General features: G+C 41.9%; 1 protein-coding gene across 3 annotated transcripts in view; it reads left to right on the top strand.

Annotated features, from left to right (window-relative positions):
- The window catches only part of EXOC4 (exocyst complex component 4), a 746,744-nt gene that overhangs the window by 571,140 nt on the left and 149,615 nt on the right, over nt 1-25,989 (top strand). For all 3 annotated transcript variants that reach the window (XM_025471693.3, XM_025471694.3, XM_025471695.3), the window contains exon 12: nt 19,320-19,456. In XM_025471693.3, the coding sequence (XP_025327478.1) occupies nt 19,320-19,456 (137 nt within the window). The remainder of the gene's footprint in view (nt 1-19,319; nt 19,457-25,989) is intronic.

The following is a 25,989-nucleotide window of genomic DNA, read 5'->3' as shown; positions in this document are numbered from 1 at the left end:
TCATGTAGGAAGCTGGATTTCTTTGTGTAGATCTCTTATATCCTCTCCAAGAAGACTGAAACTACACTGTAGGCTCCTAACGCCAGGCCTAGCCTGAGAATTTGGGAATTTAAGTTGCCAAAGGGAATAGTGGAAAGAGCACCGGTTTGGAGCAGGATCAGTCTGAGGGAAGCTCCAGACCCCACAACCTACCGTGTTATCTTGGACAGGGACTTTAGCCTTTCTGAAGCTCCTTATCTTCTGTATAAAATGAGTTATGTGATGACAAGTGTGGCACTGCTCAGCATAATCCCTGGCAAACAGAAGGTATTTGATGGAGCTTAGGTGCCCCCCCGCCCCCCACTTCTATTTTCACATCTCCTTAGCACAGTCTTGGCCTTGTGGTAGATACTCAAGAATATTCACTTAGTGAATGTTCTGGAAAAAAAGATGAGAAAGCTTATTCACTAGACATTATACTTTTCTTTATCCAAGTTGTACTACATCAACCAGCATTTTATGGCAGGAAATCCTTACCGCTCAAGTAAGGGGGGACCTGGGGAACCGAAACACAGTATTTGATAAAACCCAAAGGACCTTAGCCTTAGTATTGGCTTTACCAAAGCCATCCTGAGGCTTGCAGCTGTGTTTCCTCTTTGAAATTATAAAAGTGAGAACTACTACCACATTAGCTAAGTTCCAGTTCAATCTGCTCTCTGCCACTTGGGATCTGGAAGCTAGCTGATTTTTTGACCTAAGGTACTCTGCTATGTAGGGTTGCCAGTTATAATTATATGTTAAGGTGTCAATTAGCAAAATAGCCCAGTATTTGGCAGTTTGGAGTAATGAGATGAATCTTGCACTAATCTTTGAATTCAACAAGTATTCGGTAAGTCCCGTACACATAAGAATTCTGTGTCACGCTGCACCTCGTAAGGTTATATGAAGAGCTGGAGATCATTAAGTTTCAATGTGCATTACTTCGTTGAGCTCACGAATTCTCACATACTGCTAGAATCTTGAGCAACCAAGAAAAAGAAAGTTTTCCATAAAAAATAGTTTTCAGTCATAGACACACAGTGTCCCTTTATGTTCAAGTGACAAGAATCTCAAAGACAGTTACCTCATGGAACAGATATAATGGAAATTCGTTTAGTGAAAAATACATTCACTGAATATGACTGCGCTTGACTCAGGGGAAACCTTGCTGAATGAAATAAACTGGCTTCCTCCAAAGATTGCCAGTTCCCTGTGATAGTTGATCTTTTCTTTTCTCTGTTTCACACCTTTCCTGGCACATTTTTCTCTGTGCCATATCTAGATGTGTGTACTACAAACAGTATTTGTTAAATTCCTGATCTTATGTTCTTTTTGCACAGTTTATCATTAATGTTCACCTAAAGCTCACCCATTCACGAAATGTCCTCTGGCTCCAGCTTGAACTCTGTCCACATCCAGAAATAAAGAGTCTGCATAGAGCAGAAAACAAAGATGTAAGACCTCACTTTGGGAGCAGGAGGGTGGGTGGGAGGATTCTGCACGGTTCTTTGGTTCGCCACTCATGGTCTCTAGCATCTTAGAGAACACAGACTCGGGCCTTCTCTGAACTGACCTTCTCAAATTCCCTTTTTCACGCTTGACCTCTTTCTTCATTCATCAGATTAAAGTGGATATTCTGGCTTTTTATAAGCGTTGTCACTTTTGTTTGTCTCTCTCTTCCTGCATTTATCTCCTCATTGTGGTGAATCTATGAGGTTCAAATCTTCAGACCCCTGTCCATCCATTTATCTGAAAGTAGATGTGTTCAGTTAGTCACACTCAGTGGTTTGTGGCTGGTGGCTCATACAGGCAACGGAGAGCTGGTTGGGAAATTTTTCAGAATTTTGTGAGCCAGGATTAAGCACAGCCATTATTAAAAAGTAAGTTCTAAAGTACTAAAAACAAAGGGAATAAATACACAAACTCGTCACTTCTTGATTATTTTACCACATTTTACTGTTATCGGTGCTTGTGGGTTTTTGCATCTGTCGAGGTAATGCCAGAAATACTGTATTATCATGGGTGCTCCTGGGCATCTCTTCCAGCTCTAAGTTCAGTGACATCACATTAGGAGTGAAATTGGCCATGGTGGGAGCGTGCACACATGGAAACCAGCGAAGACTAGAAATCGGGACTCCCTCATCTCCCTGGAGAGTTAGTGGTGAGACATTTCCCAACACATTGCCAGTCATGGTATCCTCTTCTGCTGCCAATATTATAGTCACTAATGATCTTCAGCCACATTGATCTTCAAGGTGACAAAACTCTTCGTCCAGTGTGGCCATGCCTGCTTTACGTTTCTTTGCCCAGAGCCTTCATGAACGCCAGACCCCTATGTTTACAGTAGAACCATGGCTACTCCTAGGTTGCCCTTCCCTCCATCATTCTCATCCTCAGTGAATCAGTTATTAGTTCTCTCTTTGTCCCTCTGTTTGCTCCTTCCCCTCTCCCTTCTCCTTTTTCCTTCTCCTTATTCTTCTTAAAAGCAAGGACTCTGGAGCCAGACCGACTGGCTTCTCCTCAGACTGCACCATTCACTATACTGTGTTACCTCAGGCTTGTTATTGAGCTTTGCATGCCTCAGTTTTATCATCTGTCAAGTAGAGATCACTGTATCTACCTCATAAATAAATGAGTTAACAATTTGAAAGCACCTGGAATAATGTGTGGCAGACAGTAGACAACATATGCATACTTACTTAATAAAATCTACACTTCTAGCTGTTATCCAGCTCCGACCTGCAGACTTATTGTGTGGTAGAGAGTTGAAGTGCTCCCTTCTAGAAGAGCAAAAGAAATGCAGGAACATAAGGAATAGGAGGCCTGGCCTCGGGGTGGTGACACAGCAACAGTAGCTCTAGGCAACCAGGGAAAGGGTTAACAAAATAAACCAGAGGAAGACCGAGTGCAGGAAGGGAGATAATATAAGAAATATGGTCACATTCTGGAATAATCTGCGAAGATTCGAATACATGTAACAGAAGCTTTTTCTATTTTATTGCAAATAAGATATACCAGGAAAATAAAGGAATACTTTAGAAATACAGAGAAAATTCCATTTTGATTGAAGCAATTAAGCCAATTTGGATCCTTATTCTAGGCAGAAATGTGGTTGTCACACACTGAAGGTACTTCGGCTAAATCAGATTTGTATTGAGCAAGAGCCATGGAGACCGAGTGAGGGATGTCTATCCGTGTCTATGAAAAACGCAAGCCCAGGAGCCTCAGGATTCATTTGTCTGACCATCTGGAAATCTCTAGTGATCTAAGCACTTAATTTTACCCTCATTTTTAGAACAAAGGGGAAACAATACGAGAAGAAAATGGGCAGTGGGGACATTCTACTTTTCATTTAAAAAAAAATCATAGTGATAAAAGGAGCAGAGAGTTTGAAGGAAAAAAAAATGAGAAGCCATTAAAATGAATTGAATGCTCTGTCTCTAGTTTGCAGTAGGCTCTATTGTTTTCAGTTACATGGGAACTGTGGTAATTTTATGAATCATTAGAGTTTTCTTTTCCAAATTGTATCTGCCTGCTCTTAAAGTGCCTTCTAAGTTACCCACAGGAAGAGACTTTGAACAATTTTATTATTCTATTTCATACTTGAGAGTTTTGTATTAATTTTATGTTTTAAACAAATTTATACTTAAAATCCAAAGATAACATTGTGACAGCTGAATCTTTGTGTACTCAATTTCTCCTGCTTTTAAAAACATGTGAGCCTGTCTCATGTCCTCCTTCCTGGTCTAGTAAGAGACTCTAGAATAAATGGGAAGCCCCGGTTTGGTAGAATGAGGACTTCTCACTTAAAATCAAAACCCTGCACCCCCACCCCCCCACCCTAAGGTTGAACACCATCACAACAATTGGACATTGTCCTTTGGCACTTGTGTCTCATTAGGCATAGTGATCTGGAAAGCAGGTACTCTGCTAGTGACACCTAACCCCTCTCCAGCACAGTAGTCCCAGTCCAGGCCAACCTGAGCCAGCCATTCTAACATGGGATGCACAAAAAATGGGAAGACTAAGGTCAGTGGAGTGGAGCGTGTGTGTGTGTGTGTGTGTGTGTGTGTGTGTGTCTTTCCCAGTTGACTTTCTTGAGGATGACTTTTTCTTCTGATATTTTCTTCCATTTTCTTGTTGTTAAAATATCCATGCTCTCATCATACTTTGATAAAAACAGTGGTATTGTAAGTGATCTGTTTTTGTTTTGTCTTATTTTAAGCATCATCACTTGGCAAAATACAGAGTTGGATCTGTGTTGGTTCATTTATTTTTCCTGGTTGGTGAAATCCTAAAGTCTGGAAATTATTCTACATGTGTTGGCTGTATCCTTTCCAGTGGCGTGGGTGTTTGTTGCGTGAAAAGATTTGTCTTAGAAGGAAACACATCAAAGCTTCAATATTCTGATTTTTAACCACTAACCAGATTCAGGAGCAAAGCTGCTTCCCTGGGCACCATGTGGGTGGTTCTTTTTTTTTATATATAAGTTTATTTTTTATTGGTGTTCGATTTGTCAGCATATAGAATAACACCCAGTGCTCATCCCATCAAGTGCCCACCTCAGTGCCCGTCACCCAGTCACCCCCCCCCCACTCCCTGCCCACCTCCCCTTCCACCACCCCTAGTTCGTTTCCCAGAGTTAGGAGTCTTCCATGTTCTGTCTCCCTTTCTGATATTTCCCACTTATTTTTTCTCCTTTCCCCTTTATTCCCTTTCACTATTTTTTATATTCCCCAAATGAATGAGACCATATAATGTTTGTCCTTCTCCGATTGACTTATTTCACTCAGCATAATACCCTCCAGTTCCATCCACTTCGAAGCAAATAGTGGGTATTTGTCATTTCTAATGGGTAATATTCCATTGTATACATAAACCACATCTTCTTTATCCATTCATCTTTCCATGGACACCGAGGCTCCTTCCACAGTTTGGCTATTGTGGACATTGCTGCTATAAACATCGGGGTGCAGGTGTCCCGGCATTTCATTGCATGTGTATCTTTGGGGTAAATCCTCGGCAGCACAATGGCTGGGTCGTAGGGCAGGTCTATTTTTAACTCTTTGAGGAACCTCCACACGGTTTTCCAGAGTGGCTGCACCAGTTCACATTCCCACCAACAGTGCAAGAGGGTTCCCCTTTCTCATGTGGGTGGTTCTGTTATGGTTCCTTTCACATGAACTTGGGCAGGCTGCTGTTGAGTTGAGTTCATCAGGATCTATTGTAGTAATTTCTAATCTCTTGTAGGTCTCTCTCTTCATAAATAAATGTGTTTTGATAATGAAAATCTAGGAAGGATAAATGCAAATGACTCCTCTCCAAACTCTGGAAAATGAAGTAAAGGCCAAGTGTATGGGCAGGCTGGAGATGTCACATGGTTCACAAAGAGTATTACAGTCCTTGCAAGTGAAAAAGGGGAGAATAACTTGTTCGATATCTCAAAGTTAGTGTTAAAACCATATTCAGAGTCCAGGACTCTTGGGTACTAGTCATTTGACTTTTGCCCCGTGACACATAGTGTTTTGTGCAGCAGGCAGAGATCATATGGAGCAGTTACCTTTATTCCTAGTTAATGGGTTGTAATGCTGGGTCTGCAACAGCCAGTTTTGTCAGAAACAAGACCTACTTTTAAAAATGCAATAGTTCTTCACAAATTTTATTGTCTCTCCTAGTGTGAGGCATATCTGAGTTGTATCTCTACCCTTGAACAAATTGTCCCTTGTGGGTGCCTGCTTGCACGCTTGCTCGAATGCTGTCTTCCCCAAACAGTTCCATATGTTCTATTTTCCTGGAAGCCAAGCTCCCTGCTCATACTTCTCCTAAGAGGGCTGCAGATCTCACCTCTGAGGTACGTGAGTAACTGAGGCTGAAACAATGTGCAGGGAAACTTGACAGCATAATTGATTGTAATATGGAATGAGCCACCAAAGACAGGTGAGCCAGCACAGAGCGGGACAACTGTGTGTGGTATACATCTCCCACTGGGTCCGGCCAGACTTTCTCCTCTGACACGTTGATTTATATATTTGGAACTCTTCCCTAATGAATCGTGTGCCCCACTGGGGGTCACTGAGCCTCCTGCTACAAAGACCTTGCCTTTACCAGCAAAAAGAAGAAATGCAAAGGTCCTGCTCTGTTAATCTCCAGGTTTGCCTGTTTGCTGCACTAAATGGAGTGGCTAAATCTGCAAAAGGACCAAATAATCACATAAACCTCTTGAATACTACTACTACATCAAGAGAAGGGTTTCTGTGAGTACAGATGCTTTGTGACACGACAGAAACTAGTCCGAGAGGAATGAGATTTTGAGAACTAGAAAGAAATGCAAACACTTAAGACCACCTTTGGTGGCAGCTTGATGTTCTGGAGTTCTTTAAAAACATCTTTCTAAGTGTTATACTTGTTCCTTGAAGCTGCCTTAAGTGTTAGACTTACTAAAAAAAAAATAGGGATGATAATGACTGCTCTACTTTCTCGCAATCTGTTGGGATATTGATTGAGATATTTGCAAAGCACTCTGAGTTCTCAGGAAGAAGGGTGTTAGAAATTGCTATGGTGATGTTGTCAGCAGGGCATGGAAAATCATGCAGGAACATAATTTCAGAAAGATAACTTTGGTTGATTGGCCTGAGCTTGTATGGTGATATTAGCTCCATAGTCCAGGTATCAGGCAAGTTATGAAGAGATAAGAGCCTAGAGCCCTTGCTGCCTCAGAACTGTCACTGAAGAGTCTCTTGCTGTACAGCTGGCTTTGGAGTGGCCTGTGTCTGCAGAAGGCTGGTCATACAGAGCAGCCTCATGACCAGCAGGAGGGTTCAGTCTTCATTTCCCATCCTGACTCTCCTGTCTACTTGCTGGGTTACTTCACACCTTCCCTTCACTGACAGATGTCTCAAATCAGTGTCTCTGTCCCCTCACCACCTGCTGCGTTCGCAGCTTCCTAGAAATCTGGTTCTGGTTTCACCAGCTGCATCCCGGAAACTGTCATCTGAAGGTCACGATGACGTTCTTCCATAGTCTGTCCTTATTCCCCTGGACCAGGCTGCACCTGGCTGGTGTAGACTGCCTGAGAAAATTAATTCATCACTCACTGTTTCTGCTTTTACTGGGAGCAGCCAATGTTCAGGCTGCCTGAGTTCACCTCCTGGCTGAAGCTACAGTCTTCTAGTTGCATGTCCTTGGATGGCTCCGATCTCTTAGTACTTCAGTTTTTTCAACTATAAAATGGGGGTGATAATACCCATCTTATAGATAGTTGAATAGAATCTGTAAGGAGTCAAATGAGATAATGCCTATGAAGCTCTTAGACCTGTATATGGCACACTTCTTTTTAATTGCTGTGTTCCTAGAATGTGGCATAGTGGTAGTGCCTTGGCACCTAGTAGGTGTTCAGTAAATACTGGATAGATTGACAGATGGATAGACAGGTAGGTAGCTTGTTCTCACAGTCACATTTATATTATATAAATGCTATTTATATTTACAGCCATATCCAAAATAAGAGAAAGGAAACAAGGGTCCTTGAGTATTTTACCTTCATCAATCAGGTCAACTAGGGGCTAAAATTTGGTTACCTTTGAATAGATGTGTCCTGTAAATTCATCTATATTTGTTCTTTTTCATACCTTTTTACTTTTAGGCTGCCTCTTGTTATCATTTTTTTTTCTCTGTATAAATTACCTACCTTTTTTTTTTTTTTTTAAACAATTTGCATCGGTTGGGTTAAGGAAAAGAATGAAGGATTTTTTTTAAAGTGTGTATATAACTAGACAGTAGAGCATGGAATGGGCCTAAACTTTAAGCAGAAAGACAATATTTAGAAATACACAACTGAGAAATGAAACTCTAGGGCACACTGTTACCTGGAGTCAGTCTAACACTAGAGGATTTCCCGTCACCTCTGGGGGATTTTGTGAGCAGTCAGTTTGTTCATAAAGATCAGATGCCCTTACACTACCCCTCTTCCTTGAAGCTCTTCTTTCTTGGCTTTTGTTTTCCTCACTTTTTTTGTCTTCATCCCTCTTCTTCTTTTCTTTCTTGGATCCTCTTCTCCACCTATCACCACTGGCCAAGCCACCCTCCACTACTACCGGCAGCCTCCGTGCTGTGATACCCACGTGTCTCATCCAGTCTACTCCATATCCATCTCACACCAGCATCCCCAGGGCCAGGCTGAGTGAGGGCGCTAAAGAGAACCTTAAAATTGGAACCAAAAGGCCTGAATTCTTCATTTTTCATTTCAGACTTCATTTCCTTCTTTCTTGATATTTTTATAATTTTTCTATTAATCTCACTGGTTTTCAACAATTTGTGATAATGTGTCTTACTATAGTCCTTGTCATCTTCTGTTTGAGGTTTGCTGAGCTGCTTGGATCTGTGGGCAAATAATTTTCATCAAAAGTGGAAAGGTTTTAGCCATTATATTTTTTCCGTCCTCCATCTCCTTTGGCAACTTTAGTTACTTGTATTAGGTTGCTTGATACCGTCCCATGGACATTTCACGGGCTCTGTTGCATCACTGTTGTTTTTTTCTCTGTGTTTTATTTTGGATAGTTTCTATTGCTATGTCTTCCATTTCTCTTGTCACGTTCACGTTTTGCTTTATGTTTTTGAGCATAGGAGCATATTTATCATGGTTGTTCTAACCTCCTTGTCTATTAATTCTATTATCTGCAGCGTTTCTGGGAATGTTTTTTCTTAACTGATTTTCCTTTTCCTTCTGTATTTTTCCGTGTCCTTGCATGCCAGGTAACCTTTTGTTGAATGCTGGACATGGTGATTTTGTTTGTTTTTTTTTACATTGTTGGGTGCTGGATTTTGTTGTGGTGCTTTAAACATTCTTGAACTTTGTTTTAAGGCACATGTTAGTGATAGAATTACATTGATCGCTTCGAGGTTTGCTTCTAGGCTTTGTCAGACATGTCCAGGGCAACCTTTCGACAGAGGCTAATTGACCCCACCACCCGAGGTGCCATACATTTGTGAGAATTCTACCAGATGCCCTATCTATGAAGTGGCTCTTCCACCCTGGCTAATGGGAACCATTCCTGGCCGTGTGAGGTCTGGTTCTTTCACCAGCATTAGTAATGTCTGTCCCACAAGCACAGATCAGTGCTCAGCCAAAGATTTGAGGGGACTCTTATAAAGACCTCCAGAAAGATCTTGATCTTTCCCTCTCCCTTGCTTTCAGTACAGCTCCCTCCCCTGCAGTATTTCACCCCACAAAGCCCTACTTGCCTTCACCTTCCAAAGCTCAAGGTGCTGTCTCCTCCACTCAGAACGACTCCCAGGCTCTGTGCGGGTCCCCTGTTTCTTGCACTGTGGATGGAAACTCCAGCTGGAGCATTTGCGGGGCTCACCTCATTGACTTTCCTTCTGTAGCATCTGAGAACTAGTGCTTCACATGTTTTATCTGGTTTTCTTATGTTCGAAGCAAGGCTTCAAGCTGTTTTGCACCAGAATACTTTATTTTCTTCATTATCACAGTCACGTCATCACGGGTATGAGCACGAGCAGGAAGTTCTTAATATCTTCTAATATCTAGAAATTTGAAATTTCCTACATTTTGCCAAAATGTTCTTTACAACTAGTTTGTCCAAAGTAGGATTCCATCTAGGGCTGTAATTGTGATGCGGCTTAAGTCTCTTTTAATCTAGAACAGTGATTGTTTTTTGTCCAACACCAATGTGTTGAACAGACCCAGCCACATGTGCTCTACAATATCCCATCTTCTTTATTCATCTGATAGCATCCTATTTCCTCTCCCTCGATGTTAGAAAAGAGTGATTAGATTGAGGTTAAAGGTTTTAGTAAGAAGATTTGATAGATGATGTTAGATATCACATTCCATCGCATCCGCAGACCTATGAGAGCTGGCTTCCTAACGTTAGTGACATGAAGGTTGACCCCCAGATGAGAGTTGTGGCCATCTGGTCCCTCTGTAGCGCAGTTATGGTTCTCCTTGGGTGACCAGAAAGTAATCTGTGTGGTGTATCTTTGCCACTACAAAACGAATCATTTTCCCTGTCAACTTTCATCTATTTGTTTTAATACCAATTGATAATCCTTACCCAAATCAATTGTGTTATTAAAGGCAACAAAATGATTTTCTATTTGTTATTTCCTCTATATTGCCCAGTTGGCATTCTTCATTAAAGTAGAGCTTTTTCCTGTCTGGTAACCCTGAAATAGATCTCGTTCCTACTGGAAAGACCGTAAATGCATAATTCTTTCTCTTTATCAATTTTCAAACAAGAACTTGATTCAGTAGTCACCTCAAATGGTGACAAACGAGTTTTTTTCTGACTTTCTCTCCACATTGATTTTTCATGTTTTTCAATAAAAATCATCAACTACAATAATTTACTCCATTCAATGGTCTAATCATCAGCTTTGGCCAGAGGATATTCAGAGACCTGGATTCTGAATTTTGAAGTGTCATAAGCAAGCTAGCTGTATACCTTTGACAGGCCCTTTAATATTTGTTTTGGTTTTCTTTTGTAAAGCCAGAGAATTGGACTGTAGATAACAAAAGGGTTGCTTTCAGCTCTAGAAATATTGGGATTCTAAGCCCCACCCCCCACCCCACCTCATGCACTGCCCTGCTTCTGTCTCCACAAGAGGAAACCCCAGCCTGCCATTCAGGCCTTCCACAGGTGGGCTCCCCAGGCCAGTCAACCCTTGACCCTCACGTTCCTCAACAGGAATCTCCCCCTCCAGCCACACTTGTGTCCTGTTTGCGACACAAGACCAGCTTTTCCCTGGTCTGAAATGCCTTGCTTCTTCCTCCTCCTGTATCCTGAACCTCACTCACCCTCCATATCCCACCTTTTCACTGTTATGCCCCTACAGTGTCAGTGCACTTAACTGGCATCTGGCATCTTCTCCTGGAATATCACTTCTTTCTTAAAAAAAAAAAAAAAAAAAAAAAAAAAAAAGATTTTATTTATTTATTCATTTATTCTTCACAGAGAGAGAGAGAGAGAGAGAGGCAGAGACACAGGCAGAGGGAGAAGCAGGCTCCATGCAGGGAGTCCAATGCAGGACTCGATCCCAGGATCCCAGAATCATGCCCTGAGCCGAAGGCAGATGCTCAACCACTGAGCCACCGAGGTGCCCCTATATCACTTATTTCTTATTCTAAATGATCCCAACTAGATCACCAGCTCCCCCTGGAAAACAAACAAACAAACAAACAAACAAACAAACCATGCTTTATATCAAGAGCATGGCTCAGCACAAAAGAAATACTAGAGCTTCTCGTGTTGTTCTACTTCTGTGTCTTGTGTAGTACTGTGTATTCAGCTGAATAGCAACCTTAAGGTGCTTGTGAAGTGTGCACATGTGTGTGTTGGGGAGCTGGAGTTGAGGATATCTCTTATAGGTGCCAATGTTCACCTCTTCGTTGATATATTTCCACTCCCTGAGTTCCATTACATATCAAGGGGAATCGATAACCTGGGCATAGTCATATTGATTTGAAGCATGTAAGAAAACAAAGATAGCCCCCCTGGGATCTCACAGTCTAATTAAGCTCAACCTCTGCATATTTCTTTCCCCTTTCCTGCTACATTGTTTTGTTTTGAATATGAAATCACAAGCCCCTAAATAAACTTCATAAAGAGCCAGCTGTGCTTATAAGATATGTTAGGCACAGATTTTATTCAACCATAAGTGATCTTCTAGCCAAAATGTTAAGAAAATATTATTAGAAGTTTACATTGTATACACTTTCTAAGTTATTAACTGGCAGATAAATTTTATAATAACTTACATGAATTCTAAAGAGAGAGAGTCCGGGTGGCTCAACGGTTTAGCGCCGCCTTCAGCCCAGGATGTGATCCTGGAGACCCGGGATCAAGTCCCACATCAGGCTCCCTGCATGGAGCCTGCTTCTCCCTCTGCCTGTGTCTCTGCCTCTCTCTCTCTCTCTCTGTTTGTGTGTGTCTCTCATGAATAAATAAATAATAAAATCTTTTTTAAAAATAAATAAATAAATAAAGAGGGAGAGTATTGCTGGTTGCCCAAAATTTGACTTCCTATTTTCTTTGTCTAAACAAAGAAAAAAATTTTTTATTTTTTATTATTTATTTATTATTTATAAACAATAATTCTCTTCAGCTTACCAAAAGGAGCTTCAGAATGTATTTCCCTGTTGGTTATATAAGTTTATCTTTTCCCAAGAGTAGAACCTTTGAAATTATCTTCCTACACTTGGAGTGGATCATCTAATGATTGGTGATATCAGACAGGATTGATTTGTTGTATTCTCTTGCTGGAGAGAGTAAAAGAGGAATATTCAAAATATTTAGGTACTAAGTATATATTTGTTATACAAGGACCTAGCTCTGACTTTGGTCACAGCCTTCCCAATCTACACACACACACACACACACACACACACACACCCTTCACCATAGCCATGAAGAACCACTTATAGTTCCCTGAATCCCATACTATTTCACATTCATGCCGCTCTGTCTACCTGAAGTACTTTCCCCCCATTTTTGTCAATCTCTAAGTCACTATTGATCTTTCAGTAATCAATTCAATGATAACTTCCTCTTTCCCACCACTCCCCAACCCCCATCCCAGTGCACTTAACTTTCCTTTTCTCTGCCTCTGCTGTACAATATACAGATGCCCAGGATAGCACCTGGGCATCTGTATATTGAGACTTTATTGTCTTTGTGAACACCTTGGTCTCCTCCTACTAAGATTTAAGATCTCTGTAGTTCGGGAACCTTGTCTTATATGGCTTTTTTTTCCTGCAGTTAGCCCAATATTTGGCTAACAGAAAATATTTACTAACAAATATGTATCTCTTTAATTAGTTAAATTCCTTGCCCTATCCCCAGACAACTTCTGATCCTTCCCAACAGTTATCATCTGGTGGTCTGTTGGGGTATCACCAATAACATTGCTACATCTTCATATTTTAAACATAAGCTGTGAATGAAAACCACTGTAAGAGAATACGCACTTAAAGATGGTACTCTGAGACAGGTTGTTGAAGGGGTACCTATTCATTTGTATAATGGTTGGACAGAATTATTTATAATTGACATCTAACATGCACATACGTAACCACCAACTGGATGTCCCTCCCAGTCAGGATCTCCTCCTACCCTAGCAAAGGTATATTCATCTCAGTTCTCCAGAGAAATAGAACTAAAGAGGCAGGGAAGAGATATTCTAGGTTTTTTTTAACAGGAAGACCTAATGGGGGTTGGGAAGAGTTCTGGGTTTTTGTTTGGTTGGTTGGTTTTTGTTTTTTTTTTTTTTTTTTTTTTTGTTTTTTTTTAGAGAGGTGGTTTTAGCTGAGATCTGAAAGAGAAGGAAAAGTACTCTAAGAAAGGAAGACAGGGGACAGAACTTTGCAGGCAAGTGCCGGTCTCTAAAATGGAAATGAAGAACTGAAGAAGCCCCATGGAGCCGGATCTCAGAGAGACAAGAGGAAATGGTAGCCCATGAAACTGAGGAGTAGACAAAAGCCCTGTCATGAGGGGCCTTGCAGGTTGTCTGAAGAATGTGAGGCCTCATGCATGCGAGAGCCTTAAGTTGGTGAGAGACATAATCAGATACCACCTTAAATGTTTTTTGCCATGAAACTCATAAAATGTTAAGTGCTCGAATTGTAAGGGTGAAGAATTTTTATGTATGTGTTTATTCATGGAACAGCTGCCCAATCAAGATGCTTCCAACACCTGGAAGGTTCTCACCTTCTCAGTCAGGACCCACCCCCTCCAAGGGCAGCCACTATTCCGACTTCTCCCAACAGAGACGATCTCTGCTTGTTTTTGAACTACAGTAATAACAATCATGCAGTTGTCTCTTTTGTGTTTGAATGCTTTACATAGTGCGTGGCCTGTGAGGTCCATCCATGTTGTCACTGGTAATTGTGGCCCATCCTTTTTGATCGCTCTGTAGCATTCCATTGTGTGAATATACCACACAATATCTGCCTTTTCAACTGATGCACATGACAAATGTCCCCCCCTTTTTTTGCTATTATAAATAAAACTGCCATGAGTCCTTATGTTCATGTCTTTTGATGGACAAAAGCACTCATTTCTGTAGAAGACAAGTTTCTAACAGATCCTTCTGCTGCTGCTGAGGCAGCGGATGATGGCAAAGAGAGTAGAATGGCATTTTCTCAGGTACCAGCTCCCTGGATGCATAGATTTTTACCAGATAACTTATTAAAGAATAGGCCCAGGGACGTCTGGGTGGCTCAGCCATTGAGCTCCAGCCTTTGGCCTGGCATGTGATACTGGAGTCGTGGGATCCAGTCCCACAATGGACTCCCTGCATGGACCCTGCTTCTCTCTCTGCCTGTGTCTCTGCCTCTCTCTCTGTGTGTCTCTCGTGAATAAATAAATAAAATCTTTAAAAAAAAAAAAAAGGAGAGTCCCATTCAGAATATGTAAAATATCATACAAGTCAAAATATAGATTAAAAAATGAAAAGCAGACTTCCTTTTGGCTTCTAGCATTACTGTCATTACTATAGCTATTATTGTTTACAGGGAGCTGTAACATGGAGCTGATAATAATTGGAAGGACAATATGGTATGACGAGCTTTACTGACCTAGAGGTGGATTATGTCCCAAGAAACAGAAGCATTATCTCATGTTTGTGAAGCCCCCTCCCTCCACAATTGCTGGTGTGTGTGTGGTAGTGTGAGGGTGCGTGTGAATTTACTGTTTTCTCTCAAATGCTTTCTAAAGTAGTTCTCAAGGACCTTAGGTTCTTTGTGGCATCTCTGAACCATCCCTGCACCAGGGACAAAAAGAACACACATAACAGAAACTGCATTCTCCAAACTGAAGTTTTTTGTTTTTGTTTTTCCTGAACTGTGAATTTATTTGTATTTCTTAAAACTTTAAAATTAGCACATTTGGTTGTGTGTGTATAATGGGTTACCATTACAGAAGATAATACAGTCAGATGAAATTCATAATGTTTTTGTAGAAAAATTAAAAATCTTTATTCACAGTTAATGTTTAGTTGTTAGGACTGTGGGGGTTAAGATACAGTTATATAGTAATAAAGAGGCCGTGGACTGATTCCTCACATGTCAGGCTTTTGGATCACTATTTTGCATCATAATTCTACTATAAATCTATCTTTTCACTGTTCTGAATGTGCTATGCATTTTCATGAATAAACATTTGTTGAACACCTACAATATGCCAGATACTTTGCTAGTAGAGATATGAAGGTATGTCACCGATCAAAGGAATCGATAGTCTAGCGGACAGTCAAGTGAACCAGTGGGTGCCTCACTGCATTTAGGGCTTGGGCTAAATTGTGCCTGGGGTGTTCTAGTAGGACAGAGGAGGGGCATTTAAGTCAGAGCAGGTAGCCTTTGAGCTGACTTTTTAAGGATGACAGACATGTGCTAGGATGGGCATTCCAGGCGCAGAGATTAGGAAGCTCAAAGACACAGAGACAGGAAGTAGCTTGATGCAGTCAAGGAATAATTCATAGTTTAGTGTGGTTGGAACACATGGATAGCATGCTCAGTGGAGCTGGAGAGAAGGCTAGAGAGGCGGACAGGGGCCAGAGCTTAAAAGGCTGGACATGTAGAAAGGAGCATGGACTGAGGAGGAAGAGGCTCAGTTTCTCACCTCGTTCTCAGCTGGACTCTGTATGAGTCTTCAAGCATGTCACTGGTCATCAGTATGACCAGAGAACTGGGGAGACTTATTTCTAAACCATATACCCGAAACATCATTCTAGAAAATGTGAACAGATCTGTGCTGTGCTATGGAAAATGTTTGCTTTACTTAAATAATTAGGGGAAGATTGAAACCACATTTGTCTCTCTAAGATTTGCGGCAACATTAGCATAGTAAAAGTTTCCAAAATCCTCCAGTGAAGAAGCCACTTCAATTTTCTTTAACTCCACATTTTCCAAATTACTTGAACTTAGAGTCAATTTTCTGTAACATTCGTATTAGTATCATGCTGCAGAGCCCCATTTTGGCATACAATGGACAAGGTCTTAAAGGTCCAATCATCTTCATTCATTCATTAAATTCTTTTAAAGTGCAGAACCCAAGAGCTGGTCCTTATTCACCCTCTTTCTATGTTAGTCCTCTGGTGTATAAGAAACTTTAGTTATTTTTCATAGCAATGGCTTTTTTATTACATCTGCTATCTTGGGATATTTTTTTTCCTTTTCTCATTTTTCATGTCATGCCCAGACTTTATTACCTGGTAATAAGTTGCAAGAAATGAGAATTGAGTTGTTTCTAAACAAATATCAATCATTTGTGATATGTTTAGTAGAAATTATAATGAATGTAATCAGGGTTTTACTTATTATAAAGTCATTATATTCAACATTGGCAAATCCCAAAATTAATAACAAGTCAATACATCATTTGAGATGCCAAAGAGATCAAATAAATAAAAACAGAATTGACCTTGTTAGAAGTTTGATATTTTTAACATTTATCTGTCAGAGCCACTGAATTGGAAATTGTAATAAATTCTTGAAAAATGAGAACTTTTTTCCCCTGTAAAAATACCCATCATTTGGCAAACTACAGTGTCATTTTCCTTGAAGAGAATGTAGTGATTGATTATCCAGAGTGCTTCCATGACAAGGTAAACCAACCAAATAGCTGGAAAATTGTATGTAATCATATAGCATCACATAGGCTTTTTGTTGAGCACGATCATTAGAATTAAACTATGGCATTCTAATCATTCCCTGTAGGTACTTCCTATTTACCCCAAAACCTTTATCTCTGGGGAATGTTCCCATGTACTTATATTTTCCCCTTCTTCTCCGACTGTCACAGGAATAAATACAGACCACACTGTACCCACCCAGCGAGATTGCAGAATGCAGAGATGCCCATGTCTAGCATCCCTCACATATGTGGCATTCGGAGAGGTTTATCTGTGTGTGCTGACATTATTAGTATTGTTTCTTTCAGTCAGAGCACTGTCCTGAAGGTCCTGAGATGTCATAAACCAGTGGGGGAGGGTAAGGTTGGGGGATGGACAAAGGAAATGAGGAATGTCAGTCTTGCTTTTGAGAAGTTGATAATATAACCAGGAAGAGCAAACACACCCGAGACCCTTTAGACATCTTTGACTCTGTGTCAAAGCACCAGCACACCAATTGAATCCCAGAGTGATGAAGGCCAGTGGAGGAGCCACCAAATTATCCTTGGTTATTAGAAGACTACATGGAGTCATAAGAAAGGAAGAGGTTACCCAAACCTGCCTAGAGGTAATTAATCAATAGAAAGAACCAGGCCCTTTCTCTCCATAAACCTAAGCAATCTCCCTGTGCTCCTCTTCCCTACAGTGTCTTAGACTTTAAGGGGGGCTTTGTTACGGTGGCTGAACTCCACTCTCCCGTATTAATTGCCGTCTGCATGTTACAGGATATCCTGTGTTCTGAATCAGGATGAGGATTTTAGATTCTTCCGAGCTGCGTGGGGACATGGAGCTGAGCAGAATCAATTCCTGTCACTCACACACAAATACAGAGGAGCGGGATTATGGATTAGGGGAAGCTGCAGTGCTTTATTCTTAAAATCGATACAGAAAAGGAGGTTGAACTTGGGATTCCATAGAGACTGTAATTTGGTTTCCTGTGAGGTTTACCTTATGGAGTATAACTGTTCCTTCCTTTTCACCGTTTGATTATTTTACTTTGGGACAGGGCAGGTGGTGGGAGAACAGGAAGGAAGATAAAAACCTCCACAGCCAGATCATCTTGAATAAGCACCCATGCATGAACTCCTGACTCACCTGATCCTCCATTGTGTTGAGAAAAGCTGTACACTTTTATCCTTTTTCTTTTTTTAAGATTGTATTTATTTATTCATAAGAGACACAGAGACACAGGCAGAGGGAGAAGCAGGCTCCTCGCAGGGAACCTGATTCAGGACTCGATCCCAGAACCCCAGGATCATGACCTGAGCCAAAGGCAGACGGTCAACTGCTGAGCCACCCAGGTGTCCCTGTTTTTCTTTTTAGAAGAAAAACAATTAAGCAAGATCCTGTACCCCCATAGTCTGCATTTAAGCAGAATAAAAGGCCTTTGGTTTTTTTCCCCCCAGGTCACTGTCAGAGTAGAAAAAAATATATTTTTAATTTTTAATTTTATGGACAAGTCTACACAGCTTATGTAATTCTATGTAAATAAATATATCTTCGACAAAGCAGTTATTGATCAAAGATTCCCAAGATGCTGGGCGTGTGATTAATATTTACTCCAGTGTAATTCTGCCCCTTTTAAAAGAGACAGGAACTCATGATTTAAACAACTCAGTCTTTTCTTAATCCAAGATTTAGAGTTGATTGAGTATGCCTCTCCATAGATAGAACCCTGATCTGCTGCACAGAACTGTCAGTCTCTAGCTGCAAGATGGGCTTATTATTGTTTCCCCAGGATGTTTCTCTAATTCCGTTTTTAAAATATGTCTGAGTCTCTGTGGACAGAGCTTCTGTGGCGGCAGCAACAACAGGAACTGCTCTGATCTAAGGAGAAAATGATGGGGCCTACCGGCAGAGGAACTCTGGGCTAGCTCCGAGGCAGAGTGCTGTAGTTAAAAGAGTGAAGCCTGCAGCCCTTACTCGGCTCCCTTGCTCTCCTCAACCCATTTCTTCATCTTTAAACTGGGGGTGACTGGGGGATTCACCTGGTAGGCACACTGAGAGGATTAGATGAGCTGAAGTATGTAGAGTGCCTAGCCCTGGACTTGGCACTTGCAAGAACCAGTAAGCGTTCATGATTACCATGATTAATGTGAGTCTCAAATAAGATAGCATCTGCTGTGTATGTGAAAACATTCCACAAGCTGTAAGGCTCAATACAAATGTTAGCTGTTGTTCAGAATAGGTTGATAGTTTTGAAACTTTTAAAACAGATCACAGGGTACCTTTTCTTTGTGCTGCCTTTTGTAGGTCCCTAACCTCAAGGTAGAGCCCCAGAGACGATAAAGCAGTCTCCAACTGAATGTACATTATCTTCCTTAAAAGCTGTAGCCCGATGTTGTGGATGCTGATAATTCTGTGGAGCCAGTCTGCAAATCCCTGTCCCATGTCCTTCTGCAGAGAGTACTTTCTCAGGTCTTTGGAAGACCAGCATTATGTAAGATACTTACTTGGCTGTTTTTAATCAATGTTTGAAAGTGTTGCATCCTCCCAGGAAAGCTCACATCTTAAATGATCGCGTCCTTTCAGTTGTCCTTCCTTGTCCTACACATGACTTGAATTAAAACAAACAAACAAAAACACAACGCATGAATTTCTGTGTCCTCTTGCAGAGCACGATCATTGTGGAGAAGACAGTGCAAGACCTCATGAACTTGATGCATGACCTGAGTGCATATTCGGATCAGTTCCTCAACATGGTGTGTGTGAAGCTCCAGGAGTACAAGGACACCTGCACCACCGCCTGCAGGTACAGCTTGGGTTGGGAACCTGACAGCTGCCCTGCTTGGCGATCCTGCTTTCAGAGCCTACCTTTTCCACCATTTTAGAAAAGGACCAGTTTTGCTTTAGTCAAGGGGCCTGATGAGAGCACCTGCCACCTAAATAGTCTCCTGAATACGTGTGTAATAGGTGTGAACCTATGGAGGGAATGTGAGGGACCGAGGGACAGAGCCCCTCAGGACTGCTATTGTGTGGCATAGACAAGGTGTCAGCCTTGATTTTCATGAAAATCTAAAATTGTGAGATTTGTCTTACTTCGAGGAAATGCCAGATCATGATTAGTCCACCTTGTAATCCTAAAAGATCTTTAAAGTAAGCCACTTTCAAACTCTTCGTATCCCTTAATAATCTAGAATAAGATTTCTTTTTAGTTCTTAAAATGTATTTATCCTGATGCTTATTAATCCATAACCTTCCTATTGTCGTGACAGGACAGCTACACCTGTTTCCAGCATCAGCAGAAATGAAAAACCATTGTTATGAGCTTGAAAACCTTTAGTTTTCCCTCTAATTTCTTTTCTCTGGGCTCAGAAATCTCACTGAGCTGTGGAAAAGATTGTAGCACTCCTGGTAAGAAGCTAATAATAGGAACAAATTATGGTCTGGTTGACAAGACCTGATACAATTAGGGAAGAAAAGAATATATGATAAAATACTAAATTTTATGCAATGTATGTAATTAAGGAGAGGTAGGAAAGCACAGTCCGTCATCAGGACATGTACTGTACGATATGGGACAAAAGAGCAGAAGGAATGAAAGATGAGAGAAAACCAGAAGGGGAGCCTGGAGTCAGAATTCACAGGTGAGATGTGTGCTGGGTGTTATAACAACAGATGGGATGTAGGAAGGCGGACAGAAGGAAGGACATTGCAGGGATGCAGTAGAAACACCAGCATAGTGGCCTTGTAGTTCAGCAAAACTATTACTTTCCTTGTGTAGGACCCAGTGCTAGACACGGTGCTGCTTGTTATATTCTATGAGTGCGTTTGTCGGGGATTTATTGAGCATTTCCCAGATCCAAGACAACTGTGAGTGTGTGTGGATAAAAAGTCAGTCAGTCACAGAGGATACTGTCAATGAGTTTGCCTTCTTGGTAGAGGATAGAAAGGGAAATCAGAGACAAAGACATGTATGTCCACAGTGTTAACTTGTGAAAGAAAATATGATAAGACACGTAGACACGCTGTGCGGGGGAGAAACAACTTAAGCACAGGAGCGACTCGGTGAAGGGTAGGAAGTAGGCCTTGTGAGGACTGAGGCAGGATTCAGGCTACAGGAGCTGAAGGAAGGAACCAGAGCAGCGTCGAGGTGGGAGGGGTAGGAAAAGAAAATAAATGATGGATGTTTGGGTTTGGGAAAGGAAGGCTGAGCCAAAATGGAGGATTTTGAATGCCAGGCTCGAGATACTTGGCCTTGTCAGATTAGGTAGTGGGAACCCACCGAGGGTGCATGAATGGGGAGTACCAGGCCCACACCTGAGCTTTGTGTGAGATGGACTCGAAAGACAAAGGGGGCAGTGGGGGAGAGGCAGCAATTTCCTGAATTGAAGGAGAGGCCAGTGGGGAAGGGACAGACCCAGAGACACTAGGAGACAAATATGTAGGACGTGGCCACTGGTTGGCTGTAGGGATGTAAGGAGATATACGAAGAAGTACCAGTTGAAATTAGCCTTATCTTTTCCTATGCTTATTTGTAGAGAATTTTTTTTAACTTGAATTCCAGATCTCACATTTACCCATTAATGTTATTTTTAGCTGATCATTTCAGTCTTTTGAAATATTTTTGAATTCTCATTCTGTCATCAGAAAAATCTTAGCTCTTCCCCAAAGTCCTTGTCATTCTTGATTTTATAAGCAATCTTTTCATTTCTTTATGTATGTCATTTGAAAAGAAATGTTCAACAGGACAGGGCTATGTTGAGAATTTGGGGGGCCATACCTCTCAAGACCTCCTTTGAGACTCTCATGTGTATATTACTGAGTATTTGAGGAGTTCGTGGGGGTTTTCTAAATGAGAATCCAGAAGGTACCTCAAGAGCAGTACCTCTGAAGCCTACCTTTGCTACCTATTGGTTTTATGACCTTGAACAGTTACTCAACCTTCTCATGCCTTAATTTTCTCATCTGCAAAAAGGGATAATAATAGATCTTCTGTCATAGGGTTATTTTGAAAATATTAGTCTTTCAGAATTGTTTTTAGCACAATAGTAAGCTTCTCCCCAAAATGATTATCTGCGATTCTGATGACAAAGATCACCCTCACCACTGTTGATGATAGCACCTCCTGTATTTTATCATCTGCCCCCATAGGAGACATGTTAGATTTCTTGCTGGTGTCCTGCTAGTCCTAATCTTTATAATGCCAACTCCCCCTCCCTCAGGCCACCCCAGGACGAGCATGTACAGGTACATGTCCTCTCATTTCCACGGTACTAGGTATCCTTCCATTTTCAAGATCCCCTGCTCCTGACTCTGCTGAACCTTTGGTAAGAACTCTTATCTCGGACAACTTACCAATTACCCTTTGAAAGCCAGACTCTTGACCTTGAGCCAAATTTACCATTTCTTCCATCAAGTCACTGAGCTCCTCCCAAGTTAGGATAGGAACAAAGGCATGTGACTTGTGCATCGTGAGGTCTTTCTGGCTCTCCGTGAGGACCACTTCCTAATTGTTCACAAACCATGTTTAATAATCTGTCCTAGAATTTTGCCTAGAGCTCCAAACTCACCCCGTTTTTGGCATTGACTTTCTTTTCTTCCATGAACATCCTTGCTCTCATTTTTCACTGTTTGCCAGGATACCTCTAAGATTATCATGAATGGTTCTGTGATTCTCTGCTTTGAATTCTTTCTGTGCCCAAGGTCCTTTCCTAAAAGTATTAAACCTGTCAGAATATTATTCAATTGCAGTAACTGTTGACACAGTTGGTTACTCCATCCTTAAAACAATATATTGTTTTCTAGAATTTCATTCATTCAACAAATATTTATTGAGTATTTACGTAAGAGTTTATAGATACGGCAATGAACCAAAAGATAAGATACTGCTCTTTTTTTAAAATTTTTATTTATTTATGATAGTCACACAGAGAGAGAGAGAGAGAGGCAGAGACACAGGCAGAGAGAGAAGCAGGCTCCATGCACCAGGAGCCCGACGTGGGATTCGATCCCGGGTCTCCAGGATCGCGCCCTGGGCCAAAGGCAGGCGCTAAACCGCTGCGCCACCCAGGGATCCCTAAGATACTGCTCTTATGGGGGTTTATGTTCTGTTGAAGGTGGAAGAGAGGAGACAGACAATAAATAGAATGCATAAATACCAAGAATTTTAAAATAGTGAGTCCTGGGTGAGGGAGTGCAGAGGGGGAATGGAATAGGACAAATAGACACTGGAGTGTAGGAGAAGGAGCCTGCCATTTTAAATAGGGTGCTCCAGAGGGCCCACTCAAGTTGAGGTTTGAGAAGAGACTCAAAGAAATTTTGGGAGCTAAAATATCTGGAAAGAGTGCCCTGGCAAAAGGCAAAGGCCCTAAGTCAGGACTCGGCATCACACTTTTCAGGAGCCTCAGCAGGGGGGCCAGTGTGGTTGGGGTAAAGTAAGCAAAGAGGGTGTTGGGAGGATGCCCAAAAATGAACAGAGGGCCAGACCATGCGGGGCCTTGTACGCCACTGTAGGGACGCTGACCTCTACTCTGAGGGAAATGGGGAGGCACTGCAGGAATTGTGCGTAGGGGCAGCATGATGTGACTCGCATTGTAAGACACCAGCATTGAGAGTGAGCTGGAAGGGAATGAGGGTGGAAGCAGGGAGTACAGGTGAGGGCTGTTGTGGCAATCCGGGTAGGAGATGAACACTGCTCATACTGGGTGGTAAGCAGCAGAGATGGCGAGGACTGGTGAATTCTGGATATATTTGGAAGGGCCAGCCTGCAGAATTCCCTACCTGATTAGTTAGAGAGTGGGAGAGAAAGAAAGGTGTCCATGATGCCTAGGATTTTTTTTTTTTATTATTTGAATGATGAAGAGATGGAGCTGCCAACAATTGAGATGAAGGATTTAAATTTGGGGTGTCTCTGAGGCATCCCCATGGAGAGAGGGAACAGGCACCCAATGGAGAGGGGTCTGGCCATCGACATAGAAACACTATATATAGATGGTATTTAAAACCATGGACAAGATGACACCTCCCCGCCCCCCCCCCAGGGGTAAGGGTAAACATGGCAGAGAAGAGACTGGGGACTTGAAGAAGTTTGCAAGAGAAGAAACCAGCAAAGGCCACTGAGAAGCAGCAGTTAGTGAAGGAGGAGGCAAATGTAGAGCATGGGGTCCCTGAAACCAAGTAGGGGGTGGAGGGGCGATCGGTGTTGGGTCCGCACACGGACCAAGCAGTGACGGAGTGACGGCAGTGGCTTCTGCAGCCCAGTAAGAGCAAAACCCTGATGGGCCTGGGCTTAAGAAGGAACCTGAGAGTGGGGGGACCTGTAAGTATAGGTGAAACCCCTACAGAGAGTTTTGCTGCCAAGGGGAACAGAGAGATGAGGTGGTGCTAGCTGGAGAGTTGAGGTCACACGAAGGGTGTTTTGTCATTTGACAGCTCATTTTATTTATTTATTTTTATTTTATTTTATTTTTTATTGGTGTTCAATTTACTAACATACAGAATAACCCCCAGTGCCCGTCACCCATTCACTCCCACCCCCCGCCCTCCTCCCCTTCTACCACCCCTAGTTCGTTCATTTTAAAAAGAAGAGATGGCACGTTTGTATTTGAAGAGCATCATTTAAGAGAAAGGGAAGATGCTTGACGTAGGAAGGAGAGGGGCAAATGGCTAAAATTCTGGTTTTGGCCAGTGAGTTGGAGCGGGGTGTAACACCACAAGTGGAGTAACAGGCTTTGGACAGGAACCTGGATAGTTTTGTTTGCTGTGGGCTGTCCTTCTTCTAGGGACTGAATTATTTCTTTGTCTTTCGTGTTTTGCCATTTGGTCCAGACAGTACAACTGTATTCCCACTATATTACTTTCCCTTGGAACATGGCTGTTGCTTTTGGTTTGGCATCAAGAGTATCCTGAGTTCTTCCCCCAGGAGTCTGTACCACTGTGGTATCCCTCCTGGCCAAATTGTCTGGAATGGTGTCCACTGACTGGTGCCCATTATCAGATCATTTCATTTGAGACACAAAGTAATATCTGTAGTGATCCACCACAGTTGCTGAATTATAGGCCAGGGATGAATTATCTCACGGATGGGGAAAGTAATTCTGTGAAGTTTTGAAAGGGAAAAAATAGAAAATCGTTTATATGGCTGCTATAAAACAACACATACTCTCCTTCCCGCGCATGTGTGCGCGCACACACACACACACACACATACCCATCCATATATAACCCCATGGTGCCTGTTGCTTATTACTTAATCCAGTTTTTCCAGCCAGAGAGAAAGTGTTTTCTTATTGTATGACTCTGAAGATGGCAAAGCGTCCTCACTTCCTCTCTTCCCATTTAGTGCCCTCCCCCGGATTGGCACCTGCTGAGGAGTAATTAGGGCAGTCCTAATTTGGACAGCCAAATCCTGATTACAGTGAGAGGAAAAACAGGAAATGTTCTAGTTCTGCTGCCAGCAAATGACTGACTTAAATAGAAAGCCATATACAATTCAAATGATCCAAAATGATATAACACTGGGGAAGGAGGAAGGGAGCAGGGAAACATCGCGATCAGATTCTTTCTCAGCAGATATCTCTTACTGCAGTGATCGAATCCACAAGCCCACAATGCCCTCTGCTGAGAGCTGGCTTGTTTTCTAAGTTTACCATGAGACCCTGAGCATCCCCTGGGAGTCGAGAGATCTGAGGGAAGGTCAGCAACATCTCCCCTTTCTGTGAGCACCTCACGCTGGAGAGAAAGACCGTGCCGTCCAATGATGTCATGTTACATGCTTTGGATAAAGAGAGGTTTCCTAAAAGGGTAATGAGGACTAGAAGTCTTTTCCTTAATTAGTCACACCCCTTGGGGCTCAGAGGAAAACTCAGCTGTGGATTCTCCCTGGCGCTGCATTAGCAATCAGACACTCGGTCCATTAGTCTGCTACTTCCACTCTGAGTGCTTCTCGCCTCCTGCTCCCCCTCTTTGTCCTGGGGTACTACCAGCAGCTTAGGTGCCCCCAAATAGTTATTAAAAGATTGGAAATCAGTTTTTTTAAAAGTTTCTGCCTGTTCCAATTCAGCATCAGTTTATTATTATTATTATTATTATTATTATTATTATTGACCTTTCTGCATTGGGTGGGCCTGGTGGAAAATACAAATAAAACATCTTCTAGTCTTTGCGGCTCAACTGATAGAAAACACAAGCATGTTTTTATTAGAGAAAATATAACCACCCTCAGGGTTTACAGAGGACTGAAAACTCATGCCAAAGCAGGAAGAAAGAATGATGTGGAGATACACTTGCAATCCCTGGTGGCAGAAACCAGGTCTGGCCCCAGGCTGGGCAACTCGTTGGCCC

This window comes from Canis lupus, chromosome 14, assembly GCF_003254725.2.
Source record: "Canis lupus dingo isolate Sandy chromosome 14, ASM325472v2, whole genome shotgun sequence".
NCBI classification, from domain to species: domain Eukaryota; kingdom Metazoa; phylum Chordata; class Mammalia; order Carnivora; family Canidae; genus Canis; species Canis lupus.
This window is presented reverse-complemented; position numbering and strand designations above follow the sequence as displayed.